Source organism: Mytilus californianus, unplaced genomic scaffold (assembly GCF_021869535.1).
Source record: "Mytilus californianus isolate M0D057914Y unplaced genomic scaffold, xbMytCali1.0.p SCAF_14, whole genome shotgun sequence".
Taxonomy (NCBI): Eukaryota; Metazoa; Mollusca; class Bivalvia; order Mytilida; family Mytilidae; genus Mytilus; species Mytilus californianus.
In genome coordinates this window covers 17,033,907-17,048,900 of record NW_026262626.1, presented here as the reverse complement: position 1 = coordinate 17,048,900, position 14,994 = coordinate 17,033,907, and the positions used below count along the sequence as shown (strand labels likewise).

Below are 14,994 nucleotides of genomic sequence, written 5' to 3'. Positions count from 1 at the left end.
AGCTTTTTTTAATACTTGGCAGAATTGTTTGTCAGCATGTGTTGTTACTATACTATCATTTTGATTTGACAATTTTGTAGGAGTTTTGAACCATTTATTATTCTAACATAATGACTACTTGTAAACAAGAATCTTATGAATCATAAGAGAATGCTTTCATACTGTATATAAAACAAGGAGATGTGATTTGATTGTCATTGGGACAACTATCCATTAGACACCAATGGACGAGAATGTAAACAACTATAGGCACTATACAGTCTTCAACAATGAGCAAAACCCATACTGTATTATAATGCTATCAAAAGCCCATGCATGACAAAAAGTGAAACAATTTAATAGAGAATACTAGCAGCTGGATTTATTTTAAAGACATCAAATGAAAACTTAATTAGACAGGCAGAAATCAATGAAAAACCAACATGACCACCGAATTACAGGCTCCTCACCTTGGACAGGCTATAGAATATAGTTGGTTTAAACATATTTGTTAGCACTAATCCCTATTGTGCTCATGAAGAAGTATAAAAATCAGGACAAACAAACCTAGTTTTGTGAAGGTTATGACCTATTTTCTCAGTATATCTCCTTTACACAAGTTTAGATGATATTACTTTTAAGTATTAGAGATCAGAGATCAAAGTTGTGATGTTAAATAACCAATTATTATTTTCACAATATTTTTTCAAGTCACTAAAACAAAAACTATAGGTCATCTTGGACTACTTTGATACGGAAAGTAATTTTACCACTGGTTCTATACATGTTTTCATACAAAAATTAACAATCAAATCAATTGCAGTTCTATAGATATATGAATGCATATGAGATCAAGATGAGGATGCAAATGATGGGTCTAAAATAATCACAAGAACTACCGTATTTCTAGCACTTTTAGTCCACGGGAAGGATAGGTCGAAGGGCCATTTTTTTATGAATATTGGGAAAAAAACTAAGATTGGTCAAACCGGTGGATAGCTCAAAGGTCGAAAAATAAATCTACTGTAAGTATTAGAAGTATAAGCTCAGAAATAAATGTATTTTATCGTTTTTTTTAATGCATATGTTATCATATATGCAATAAAAGTATCAAACATGTTTTGAAGTTTACATCAGATATACTTGATCATTGAAAATATTGCTGATTTTTTCTTAACTTAGATAGGTCGATCTGACGCATAAGATGAGGCCCAGAATTTTCTGAAAAAAAATCGTCTTATCCACTGAAAATTACGATAATATGCATTAATAATAAATTTAATATCAACTTTTATTAAAGAGCTGACTGTCATAGTTTGTATAACATCTAAACTCATTCTGTAAATTGTTTGTATGTCGTGGTTGGAAAACACATGGTTTGAGACGTAGGAGTTTATCTGCTAAATCTGTCATAACAGCACCTGAAAAATAGAGATGGTAAATAAGTTATTAAAAACAAAAGTAGCTTTTTAGTGATAATTTGTTCTTTGTAAACAGCAGAATCCAAATATTTCACTCTTTCCATTGTTTCAAACAAAAAATTATAAAAAGGTAGATTAACAGGTAAATAAAGTTCTTGCTTTTTTACAAGGTACTGGTATATATTGTACATAAAATTCTATCAATTACAACAAAATATAAAATTGATGACCAGTAAGTCCCAATAGCTGGTTCCATAAGTCATTTATTCAAAGTTATAACCAAAAACATGCACATGTTTAATAATAATCTTGCAACTGCCCTGCACAATCTGAGATTATTTTTTTCTAGAGCTGTTTGAATATTTGATTATTTGATAAATGTTAAAGTTAATATTGCTCAGAGGTAAAACAGCTTTCATGTTCCTCAGTTCCAGTCAAGCATTTTAGTTTCAAAATGATAATTTTAAAATCAAGCTAAACAATGTATGGTACCAACCGCTACATTTTAGACAAAGTTTTTTTTTTAATAATTATTATTTCTTTAAGCCTTGAATAAATCATCACTACAATCTAGTAGGGCTTGTGTGTATCAATTTGGTAAGTCAAATAAGAATATCAACCATTTATCCCTCTAAAACGGCAGCCAAGGGAAATAACTCAAACTAAAATCATGTCATTTAAAACATAGTCTATTGCTTTTGATTTGTTTGTGTACTGTCATTTTTTACTGTCATCCTGATTTAGATAACAGTAGATTTTGTATCGTTTATCTGTTTTTTCCTTTACTTCTGAAGTCTAATCAGAAATAATAAAAAAAAATTTCATAACATTAACTGCAATCACTTTTACATCAATTATTTCTTGCAGACCATTAACCAATGAAACTATATCTTTCCACAGCCGTAATACTTCTAAATTATACAAGTATCTTCTACAGCATGCTTATGGGTAGTATTTGTACCTCATTTTATAAACTGCATCTGTTTAATATATATATTAGATATCTATTTAAAGTTTGCTTGAATAAAGTAAAAATTGTTAGTGCAGAAAGTATAAATACCTGTACATAAAATAATTTTATCTTTGGCTAAATATTTAATAGAAACTGCCGTTTTACACAGGCATTCCTCTGACAAAAATGGTGGATCAGCAATGACCAGATCAAACCAGTTCTTCCAGTTTTTAGGGAATTTAAGTGGTTCTTTGTAATCATACAATAGAAAGTCATCTCCATACACCTGAAACCTTGTGTCATATTCTAAACATTTCAATGAAACAGAGTCTGGTTTTATTTCTCTTAATTTCTTGTATGCTGTTGGAGAACTTAGGCAAGCTATACTGAAATACAAAATTTTTATTTTATAATAATTTTCTAAATGACACTAGCAAGGAATCAGGGCATAGCCACTGATTAATACTTTAAACATGCTTCAATTATGTCATGGGCATAAGGTAGTGAGGAGATCCAAAAAATAACTAAATAAATATATATCTCAAACTATTTTTTATTTCAGAATAATATATCTAAAACAGTTTTCACTCAAAATTTTACATTGAATTTGGTATGGATCAATATATTTTATCTGGACTCATTATGAACTGGTTGAGTTTGTTACCTGAATGGAACAAAAATAGCTTTTCTAAATTTATTACATTATTTTGTTTCTTCTACACACTCTCAAATTACAACTGAAAGTTTTTATGTCTCTGTCACACATTTTCCATTAGATTTTGAATTTAATTTAAACTTTAAACATTATTTCTTATCTTATACATTCTCTCATACTACAGCTGGAAAATCAGTTATACAAAATCCACAAAATGTAAATCTGTCTTACCTCCCTTGTTCTCCTACAGCTCTTAATGCTTCCTCTGCCAATCTTGTTGCTGTGGTCTCATTATACCAGAACTGACTCAATTGCTGAAAATATAAACATACTTTTATGTTTTGTTATAAATTTTGTAATAAATTTGGCTGTTAGTTTTCTCAATTGAATTGTTTCATATTTTTTTTTATGTCAGGTCCTTTTATAGCCGACTATACGGTATGGGTTTTTCTCATTGTTGAAGGTCGTACAATTGCCTATAATTGCTTACATCTACTTCATTTGAACTTTGTCGGATAGTTGTCTCATTGGCAATTAACCTCATCTCCTTATTTTTATATTAATTAATATAATACCAATTAAAAGCCTAAAAATCATACTGACAAGAGAAACGGATGAAATACTTCATATCAGACGAATGGACGGACAGACGGACGACGGACAACAGTATACCATAATACGTCCCGTAAACGGATGTATAAAAATAATGTATCTCAGACTAAATATCCATCAGTACACATCAAACATCTACCTTGACCATGTGGAATGCCAAATTACAGGTATCAACATTATCAATCAATATTAATACCCCTTGGTCTACGTGCATATTAAACAAAGGACACAGATGGATTCATGACAAAATTGTGTTTTGGTGATGGTGATGTGTTTGTAGATCTTACTTTACTGAACATTCTTGCTGCTTACAATTATCTCTATCTATAATGAACTTGGCCCAGTAGTTACAGTGGAAAATATTTTGTAAAAATTTACAAAAATTTACAAAATTTATGAAAATTGTAAAAAATTGACTATAAAGGGCAATAACTTCTTAAGGGGGTCAATTGACAATTTTGGTCATGTTTGACTTATTTGTAGATCTTACTTTGCTGTACATTATTGCTGTTTACAGTTTATCTCTATCTATAACAGTATTCAAGATAATAACCAAAAACGGCAAAATTTCCTTAAAATTACCAATTCAGGGGCAGCAACCCAACAATGAGTTGTCCGATTCATCTGAAAATTTCAGGGCAGATAGATCTTGACCTGATAAACAATTTTACCCATGTCAGATTTGCTCTAAATGCTTTGGTTTCAGAGATATAAGCCAAAATCTACATTTTACCCCTATGTTCTGTTTTTAGCCATGGCGGCCATCTTGGTTGGTTGGCCGGGTCACTGGACATATTTTTTAAACTAGATACCCCAATGATGATTGTGGCCAAGTTTAATTAAATTTGGCCAAGTAGTTTCAGAGGAGAAGATTTTTGTAAAAGTTAACGGACGACGGACGCCAAGTGATGAGAAAAGCTCACTTGGCCCTTTTGGCCAGGTAAGCTAATAAAAACAATATTCAAAGATCTAATAAAAATGTTGAATTGATAATCATTTAGAATAAGTTTATTGAAATGATCGATTAGTTAACCATGTTAACCCAGATTGTATCTAAATTTCTGGGCTAGGTAAACAACATCTCCGTAAAAATTAGTATGTGCTATCCCATTTGAAATAAGTTTTCTACGGGTACTTCAAACTTCAAAACCAAATCTTTGTATCTATGGAAGAATTTAGTAAAGGTTTTAAGTAATTTGTGGTAACGAAATCCCTAATTTACCAGTAATACATAGATTACGTTCATTGAAATCCAAAAGGTCATACCAAGTTTCCTGCCAACCTGAAATTAATTGCACATAATTAGATAATTGCCCATAATGACAATGTAAGTTTGTGGCAATAATACTAATGAAACCATTTGTCAGTGTAAAATCATACCCAATCTTCTGATATTTCTAGCTCCTTTAAATTTCCTTGTTGAGCTTCAATCAAAGTTTGTTCTTGTTTGTTCTGTTCTGTATAAAACTCTTGTAAAGCTGCTAATGTATGGGCAGATAACTGGGGAGCATCATCATCCATGATGAACTGAAATTATACAATGGGATTAATGTCCTCAGTTTTCAGACTACACACTGCTTTAAAGTACATTGCATATTCAACTTGGGATCATAATTGTATATATAAAAAACAACATATCTAAATTTGAACAAATTTAGTCATAGCGTTTTCATGTTATTGAACGGCAGCCGCCCCCGCCGTACATCCCCAAATAAATAACTGATTTTTCCTTCGAAAATCTGGTTAAAAAATAAAATTAAATTACAAAGTCTGATTTCTGTAAAAATCAATCAGTTTCATGAAATCAGAACTTTCTGCTTTTGGTGACAATTTACAAATATTTTTTACATGTTAAGAGTATATGATACGGAAGATCTCTCGATGAATTTGCCTTGAAATTCTTGTTCAGCTATTCCTGCCATACATCAAATCCTATATACAAATTACTGTCATATAAGAATTATTGATGATAAAAAAGTTAAGGTCTTTGTTTGCTTAAATTAACAACATGTCTGTTTTTCCTTTGTAAATATATTCAAATTCATGTAACCGATTTGATGATGATGTTGGTGATTTTGAAAGCTTATTACTAGCAATATCTGCGAAAACAAAACGTTAAATGTGGATGCATTATTATCCATCCTTGTAACTGTTTCCTATGCCCTCAATTTTCAAAGTTTTCACATGTTTTAAAGCAAAAAGTTGAACACTGATGTCATAACATAATAAAATGCTCTGCAGGGCACAGCTTGATACTACTGCAGAAGTCCAACCCTGAACAGTTGGGGCAAGTATGGACACAACAAGCTTGATACAACTCTGAATTTGGATTGTGATTAAATATTTGACACAGCATACGTTTGTGACACAGAATGAATGTGGTCTGAGAACTTAACAATTTGAAATTAGACATTTACCAATTATTGTCCAATATCCAAAATCTTATAAAATACATTGTTAGATTCAGCATATGAAAGAACCCCAAGAATTCAATTTTTGATGAAATCAAACAAAAAGTGTAATTTTGGACCCTTTGGACTTCAATGTTAACGAAATTGATTATGGGGCCAAAATCCTTTCAAAGTTTAATTTTGGACCCTTTGGACCTAAATGTGCACCAAATTAAAAAAGGGACTCTTAAAATCCAAAATCTAAATACATGGTTAGATAATTTCAGCATAGCAAAGAATCGATTGATAATGCAAATGTTGAAATTAAAATAGCAATACTTTAACATGTAAGTTATGCAAATATTCAAAGTCAATGAACCATGACTGAAGGAACATGGCTAAACAATCTCCATGGAAATGAGATGTGCCAATGCTAATACAACTGCATACCAAATACCATTGACTTATTATAAGTCGTTCCCTTTAAACAAACCTAAACACAAACATTAACTTGTAAACTATGTAAAAGTTTCAAAGTAAATGAACCATGATCAGGGGTGGGGCTATATAATCTCCATGGAAACGATTCTTGCAAATGCCAATAAATTTGCATACCAAATATCATTGACTTAACATTAGCAGTTCATCTTAAACTGATCTAATCACAAACTAATACAAGTATATATAACATGAGCAAACTAAGCAAAAGTTTCAAAGTAAATAGACCATGACTGAGTGGGTGGGGCCAAATATTCTCCATGGAAATGAGATGTGCTAATGCTTATACAACTGAGCACCTATTAACATTGACCTACCACTAATGGTTCCCCTTGAACTGACCTAATCACAAACTAATACATGTTAACTTAGCAAAATTTTCAAAGTCTATAGACCATGACTAAGGGGGCGGAGCCAAATAATCTCCATGGAAATGAGATATGCCAATGCTTATACAACTGCATACCAAATATCATTGACCTACCACTAGTGGTTCCCCATAAATTGACCTAATCATAAACTAATACATGTAAACTATGAAAAGTTTCAAAGTCAATAGACCTTGACTGAGGGGGCGGGGCCAAATTATCAATTTCCATGGTAATGAGATGTGCCAATGCTAATACAACTGCATACCAAATATCATTGACCTACCACTAGTGGTTCACCATGAACTAGACCTAATCACAAACTAATACATTGTTGACGCCGCCGCCGACGCCGACGCTGGAAACAGCATACCTATGTCTCGCTTTTTGACTTCGTCAAGGTGAGACAAACAACTAAATACAAGTTTAGATTCAGCATATCAAAGAACATCAATAATTCAATTTTTATTGAAATCATACAAAGTTTATTTTGAACCCTTTGGACCTCAATATGGACCTATTTAAAAACAGGGCCCAAAATCTAAACACACGGTTAGATTCAGTAAATTAAAGAACCCCAAAAATTCAAGACTTTGAATTAAACCCCATTGAAATTGGTCAAGAAATAAGTAATTTGTACAAAGTATTAAAACAATATTGTTTTTGGTCCTTAATTCAGTCTGCACCGTTAGCCACTAGTCCGAAGCCCAAGACTAGTAAAATTTTATTCAGACTAGTAAGTATTTGCAAATGTTTGTTTCAACACATAAAAAAATTGTGGGAATATTGGTCTTTGGACTAGTTAAGTTGGAAAAGATTTTGGTGCAGACTGTTCCTAAACTGTTATGGCCATAACACCAAATTAAATCCCAACCTACCTTTTTGGGTATTCAACCTTGTGGTACAATTTCATAAAGATCCATAGATTTGTACTCAAGTCATTGTTTGGAAACCAGAAAATCCTTGTTTTTTGTTCCCTAATTCTTAAACTGTTTGGGCCATAACCCCCAAAATCAATTCCAACCTCCCTTTTGAGGTACGGAACCTTGTGGTACAATTTCATTTTTATACATGTGCATGCAAAACAAATTTCTTGGTAGAGGGGTCTAAATACAGCACAAACAACATTTTCCATAGGACCAAAAAAGTGAAAAAGTATATTTTAACAAAACGCATTTGACTATCAGCTCGAACACAGATGTTCTTAAACCCTGCTGACTGCCATGGCGATTGCAAATATATATATATATGAGACGTCTACCGGTAGATATTAGTCAACGATCTTTCTTACGAGGGCGCTGGATCGTTACAAGTAACGATACATGTACACAATAAATAAATTATATAAACACCTAAAAAGTGTACAAAACAACACCAATATTAAATAAAATGCTTCGCTGGGGCGCAGCTTGATACGACCGCAGAGGTCGAACCCTGAACAGTTGGGGCAAGTATGGACACAACATTCAAGCTTGATACAGCTCTGAATTTGGATTGTTATTAAATATTTGACACAGCATAGGTTTCTGACACAGAAAGAATGTGGTCTAAGAACTTGAATTTTTTTAATTTACCTATTATGGTCCAATGTCCAAAATCAAAATACATGGTTAGATTCAGCATATCAAAGAACCCCACATTTTCAATTTTTGTTGAAATCAAACAAAGTTTAATTTTGGACCCCAACTTGGACAAACTTGAAAACTGGGCCCATAATCAAAAATCTAAACACATGTTTAGATTCAGCATATCAAAGAACCCCAAGAATTCAATTTTTGCTAAAATCAAACTAAGTTTAATTTTGGACCCTTTGGACCTTAATGTAGACCAATTTAAAAAACGGGACTTAAAATTAAAAATCTAAATACACGGTTAGATTTGGAATATCAAAGAACACCAATAATTCAATTTTTGATGAAATCAAACAAAGTTTAATTTTGGACCCTTTTGACCTCAATATGAACAAATTTGATAGTGGGGCCCACAAATAAAAAATCTTAATTCATGGTTAGATTCAGCATATCAAAGAATCCCATATATTCAATTTTTGTTGAAATCAAAAAAAGTTTAATTTTGGACCCCAACTTGGACCAAATTGAAAACTGGGCCCATAATCAAAAATCTAAACACATGTTTAGATTCAGCATATCAAAGAACCCCAAGAATTCAATTTTTGTTAAAATCAAACTAAGTTTAATTTTGGACCCTTTGGACCTCAATGAAGACCAATTTAAAAAACGGGACCCAAAATTAAAAATCTAAATACACAGTTAGATTTGGAATATCAAAGAACCCCAATAATTCAATTTTAGATGAAATCAAACAAAGTTTAATTTTGGACCCTTTTGACCTCAATATGAACCAATTTGATAACGGGGTCCACAAATAAAAAATCTAAATACATGGTTAGATTCAGCATATCAAAGAACCCCATATATTCAATTTTTGTTGAAATCAAACAAAGTTTAATTTTGGACCCCAATTTGGGCCAACTTGAAAACTGGGCCAAAAATCAAAAATCTAACTACATGTATAGATTCAGCATATCAAAGAACCACATATATTCAATTTTTGCTAAAATCAAACAAAGTTTAATTTTGGACCCTTTGGACCTTAATGTAGACCAATTTGAAAACTGGACCCAAAATTAAAAATCTAAATACACTGTTAGATTCGTCATAACAAATAAATAAATGTGATCAAAGATTTTACAAATCTAATGGGCCATACTGTGCAATTAAAGATTACTTCTTGAAATTTTTCAATATTTGAAATTTGAAAAAAAAATAATATTTGAAGAATAATTCTTTTTAATTTCTGAAATCTGAAATGAGAAAAAAATGACCCCCCACAATTTCTTTTTATCCCCCCCCCCCTTTTTTCCCCCAAAAAATTCTTTCCCTGAAGATATGGTCATAATCTCAATTCAAATTTCCAATGGAGTTGGCAACCATAATTACCCATTTAAATTTACCATAGTGCTAACTTAATCTATTTTATAATAGAATTAAAAATATAGTGTCAAATCTTTCATATGGATTTTTTTGTAAAAAAAAAAGATGCAATACTTGCAGATATTTTTACTGGTCTTCCTTTATAAATATGCATTTCTTTAAACATAATTTAAAAGCAGTGTAAGGGAAGTAACCAAAACGTTGTATTTGGATTACCTCCCTTACACTGTTTTAAATTATCTTTATTGTTCATTAACCATTACTTTATACATAATTCAAAAGCAGTGTAAGGGAGATAATTTCAATGATGTATTTGATTTATCTCCCTTACACTGCTTTAAATTATGTTTTGTACTAAAGTATTTGTCCATTAACCAGGACAACCTTGTTTTTCCCCCTTTTTTGCCCCTAATTCCTAAACGGTTTGAGCCATAACCCCCCAAAGCAAATCCTAACCATCCCTTTGTGGTATTGAAACTTGTAGTATAATTTCAGAGAGATCCATACACTGTTCCACAGTTATTGTCTGGAAACTAGAAAATGCTTATTTTTGGCCCCTTTTTGGCCCCTAATTCCTTAACTGTTGGTACCATAACCCCCAAAATCAATCCCAACCTTCCTTTTGTGGTATTTAACCTTATGGTCAAATTTCAAAAAGATCCATTCACTTAAACTAAAGTCATGAAAGTTAGAGTGCGAAAACCAATGTGTCTTCGGACGACGACGACGACGCCGGACGACGATGACGACGACGACGCCAACGTCATACCAATATACGACCACAAAATTTTTTTGCGGTCGTATAAAAATGAAAACATTAAATGTAATTATCTATAAATATTTCGGATAACAGATATCCTTCATCAGTATGATTATGATGTAAAATGAATCATATCAATCTATTCTGATTTAACTATAACAATCTTGAAATTTATACAATTAAAACAATTAAAACCGAACACAAAAACGCTTGTAAAATGACATAGGTTATATAGCTATTCACAACAGAGACTGCATAGATATGCTTCAAATAAAATAGTAATGTGGGATATGAACTGATACAATTCTAAAATTTCAAAGGTGATGACAGTTAAGATGTTACAACAACGACTGCGTGGAAATACATTCCCAATGAACAGCACTGACCGATCTAAGCTGGTATAATATTTCAAATTTGACAATGGTAAAGTAATTACAACAAAGGCTGCTTATTTAAACATCCCAAATAAATAGCAGTTTGATAATGATTTAAAAAAGATAATAATAAATTTTGACAAAAGTTGAGTACCGGGGTAATTGAACGTGACTGCGTACTTGTACATCCCAAATGAATAGGACCCTGCAATTTAAACTGGTATTATACAAGAATTTTAGAGTTGACAAAGGTAAAGGAATAGCAACAGAGACTGTGTAGTAATATGTAATATAACCCAAATGAAAAGCACTACGCGAATTAGACCTACACCTTTCATTTATCCCATTTGGAGCCACAGTTTTTAATTTTCTTATCCAAAATCTTTCCCGAGTGAGTCTATCCTCCCTAGACCAAGCAGTGTTGTGGTCTATGATTGTAATGGTCAGTCGATTGAGATCTGCCTAAAAGTGTGGCCAGGGGATCTCAAATGTCGACTGAGAGGAAGGTCTGGCTTGCATTCATAGTCACTATGAAGGCCGTTCATTTGTTTGTGAAATGGCAGTTCTGACCTGCCAACATACTGTTTACCACATTTACACTGCAGAAGATACACAGCATTTGTAGTCTTGCAATTAACATTGCAAAATATGGTGTATTCCATACCAGTGGAGTGACTGTTATAAGTCTGGGTATTCAGTATTTGTTTGCAAGTCAGACATCGTTTGTTTCCGCATCCCTTGCAAGAGCCCACAGACGAAGAGCCTGTTTTAGAGGATAAATCAGCTCTCACCAGCAAGTCTGTAAGCCTTGGGGCCTACAGAAAGCCAGTACAGGTGCACGTGGCTCAGGAAGCTTTTGGATACTTTAGGATGTTTTTCGATTTCTTTCCAATTTTCGCGGATTAGGTGTGATAACTTGTCAAATTTGGGATGGTAAGTCAGCACAAACGGCACTCTCTTGTTGACCTTTTTGTCTTTATATTGTAAAAGTTCATCTCGGCTGATGTTGTTAGCTCAAGAGAAACCTTTATCAATGTCTTTTCTTTTGTAGCCCAGATTTTTTAGGTGACCGCGAAGTTCTTGTAGTCGCCTTTTTACAGTATCGTTGGTGGAGCAAATCCGTTTACAGACTTTCCATAGAGATTTTTTAAATCCGAAATAAGTAACAGATGTATTGATATTCATTTGCTTAAGGTTGATTTCTATCTGACGCACAATTATTGTTATTAGATTGATCTCTATTTATATCATCTGTATCGTTTTGTCATTATGTGAAGCTGTTTTAAGAAACTTATTGTTTGTATACATTACGAATCGTAATGACTTTGTTTTGACTGTTTCTCTTAAAACAGGAACACTGTGGTCCTAAGCGCTTCGTAGATTGTATCAGCTTTTCTGTGGTCTTTCTTGTGGTTTTCTTTTATCTTATCCACTAACTCAATTTTACTTACGCATCTCCTTTGGTGAACATTTAAATCAACAGATTTTCTAAACATTGAATTTGTATCTTGGTCGTAAAAATATTGAATTAGAACAGTCTTCACAACTCTCTCGGACAATCCAAGTTTGAATTCTGTTATAACATTTTTAGGTCCTCATTTGCAGTTTTGTTCCTTTGCTTTGGATATTCAATATAATACGACATGTTGGCCAAAATTGTCTCGGCCTTTTGATCTTTACTTAATATTTTTTTTCCTTTTTCTCTCCAAAACATATCCTTCATAATGTAGGTGTCTTGTTCCATTGTTGAAGCCATCAACGGCGTCGATTTGATAAAGTAATAACGTCATTGCGGCAAGTCCATAAAACGGACCCTGATTAGAAATGACAAAAATTGGACGTAGATTTGAAAACAACAAAAAAGACATTGATCAGAGGGCAGGGCTCACACTACTTCAGAATCATAGGGAGAAGTGACTTCTCTTTTTGAAATTGAGAGGGAGAAGTGGTGAGATTTGAAAGAGAAGAGAAAGCGGGGCTACAATGTTTGAATTTTACTATAATACATTAAGGGCCATATGTATCTTATCTTTTTTATATTGTTCAATTTGTACCTGGTTATACAAATAACATGATTAAAGTCATTGTTCAAATTTAAAGTTGTTTAATTTTATCATATCTAGTTGCACAATCAAATGAGTTCTCTTGTCATAAAAAACAATTAAATATCTGGCAATAAAAAAAATTAAAATTCAATTAAAAAAAACTACTCTGTTATCATGTTCATGAAATTAATTATTTCTCATTAAAAAGATATATAAATTTAACAGTTAAGCTTGGACATAATATGATTTTATTAGTGTAATAGTCCCAGAGTTGTGCAACTTTAACTTATAAATTGAAACAATGCATATACATGGAAATATATACATTAATCAAGAAGATCTAACCAAAAGTATGTTAATGCTTGTGGAATGCGTAATTTTTCCTTTTGGGATCAATTTTTGTCTGTCAGCAGTCCCCATTCAGGCGTCCATAGTCATTATCGCAAGAATCTGGATTTCGGTCATAGAGGGTCCGTTTCTGATGAAATCCTGACTCCGATCCGTAGTTGTACAATGATATGCCCAATAATTTAAATGTCGGACGAAGAAAAATTTACAAAAATAAACGATGTTTGACACGCTATTTGGAAAGGAATATGACGTTTTTAATGCAATACATGGATAACAAGTTTACTTCAGGCAAATTTCATCAAGTTCTAATGAAGTAATAACTTATTTTGCCGAAAGTTAGAATGATTTGATGTACGTTCTCGTGTAACAAGTACCGGAAGTGATAACAAATTGTTTTTATGAAATAACATGCCATGGCCACCAGCTTAAAAATCACTGCTTTAACCTCTTTTTTGAAGAAAATAAATCGGTTATGCCTGGAATTATTTTACTTTTAAATGAAAATTGCTGTTTCGTCGACTTGGTAAAAATTGAATATTGCCGATGACGAAAGCGACTGAAAGCGAGTATCGTAAACAACAGGGCGACTTGTTTTCGCTTTTGGGGGTCAGGCAAAGCGAAGTGATGGACGGTAAGGCGACTTCTTCGCCCTAGTCGCCTGGTAGCATGAGCCCTGTTATAGAGGCATAAAATTGGCTGTCGATTTGGAATCTTATTTTAATATGACGTCAGATTTAGACATCTGACGTCGATTTGAGGAACACACGTCTATTAGAGACCAGACATTGATCTGAGTCTTACATATATATGCAATAAACAGTCAGGGGTACTACTTAAACAAGTGATTTCAGAATCACTCCCTCGAGTGATTTTGGCTGTGAAATATTAAAAATTTTCACACAGACTTTTTAAAATCACTGAAACAAGTAATTTTAGAAGTTAAAATGTAATCACTTTAATAAGTGTTTATAACATTTTCTTGATATTTTTCCCACAAGCTTGATTTTTTTATTGGTAAAAAGACAACAATTCCATTGAAAAAACAACTATGTATATGCAGAAATAAGTGATGATGAAATCACTTGTTTAAGTAGCACCCCTGACTGATAAAGATAAAGCCATCAGCTCTGTTTTGTGTTCACTATAAGCTAAAAAAAATTAACGTACACTTTGTGATTTGCTACGTTAAGTTTATATGATGCAGTTTTTATCTGTATGCATGTAATTAAACAATCATGAGTTAAAAGAGCAAAGCGAGATAACAACTCACAAGCAACTGTAGTTGGCAACTACATATAAAATCAATTACAAGAAGGGAAATCGTGGATATAATCTCCCAAAAAACTCTGAAGCTCTAGAAGACGTCATTTATCTGGACTAGCTTTATATAAATTGGACAAGTCTCCCCCTTTTTCTTAAATTCTACCATTTCAATCAAAAAGTGCAATCAATTGATATCTTTGGGTTAAAATTTAAAGTACAAATTGATAAATGTGTTATTTACTTTTTCGAGTTGCGGCTGTTGACGCTTGCACTTCGTGACTTGTCCAAAAAGAATTCTGTATTCTGAAAAAGAACGTGGGTCCAAAAACTTCGCCAAACTAAACCTTCGGTTATCTCGGAGTTTATCACCTT

General features: G+C 32.6%; 1 protein-coding gene across 1 annotated transcript; it reads right to left on the bottom strand.

Moving 5' to 3' along the window:
* Positions 1-1,252: 1,252 nt before the first annotated feature.
* LOC127724300 (EEF1A lysine methyltransferase 1-like) lies at positions 1,253-14,980 on the bottom strand. The gene is made up of 5 exons (XM_052231231.1): positions 14,864-14,980; positions 5,000-5,146; positions 3,239-3,321; positions 2,461-2,738; positions 1,253-1,400 (listed from the first exon to the last, which is right to left on the bottom strand). Exons 2-5 carry the CDS (start codon positions 5,138-5,140, stop codon positions 1,264-1,266), a joined length of 639 nt encoding a protein of 212 aa, XP_052087191.1. The 5' UTR covers positions 5,141-5,146; positions 14,864-14,980; the 3' UTR covers positions 1,253-1,263.
* Positions 14,981-14,994: the final 14 nt, after the last annotated feature.

What these genes read in the sequence shown, in the direction of transcription:
- LOC127724300 (XM_052231231.1), bottom strand. Translation starts at nt 5,140, where the DNA reads ATGGATGATGATGCTCCCCAGTTATCTGCCCATACATTAGCAGCTTTA. An exon ending in GCTGTAGGAGAACAAGGGAG is followed by an intron (nt 2,739 to 3,238) that starts GTAAGACAGATT and finishes TTTGTATTTCAG; the next exon opens with TATAGCTTGCCTAAGTTCTC. An exon ending in TAAAATTATTTTATGTACAG is followed by an intron (nt 1,401 to 2,460) that starts GTATTTATACTT and finishes TCTATTTTTCAG; the next exon opens with GTGCTGTTATGACAGATTTA.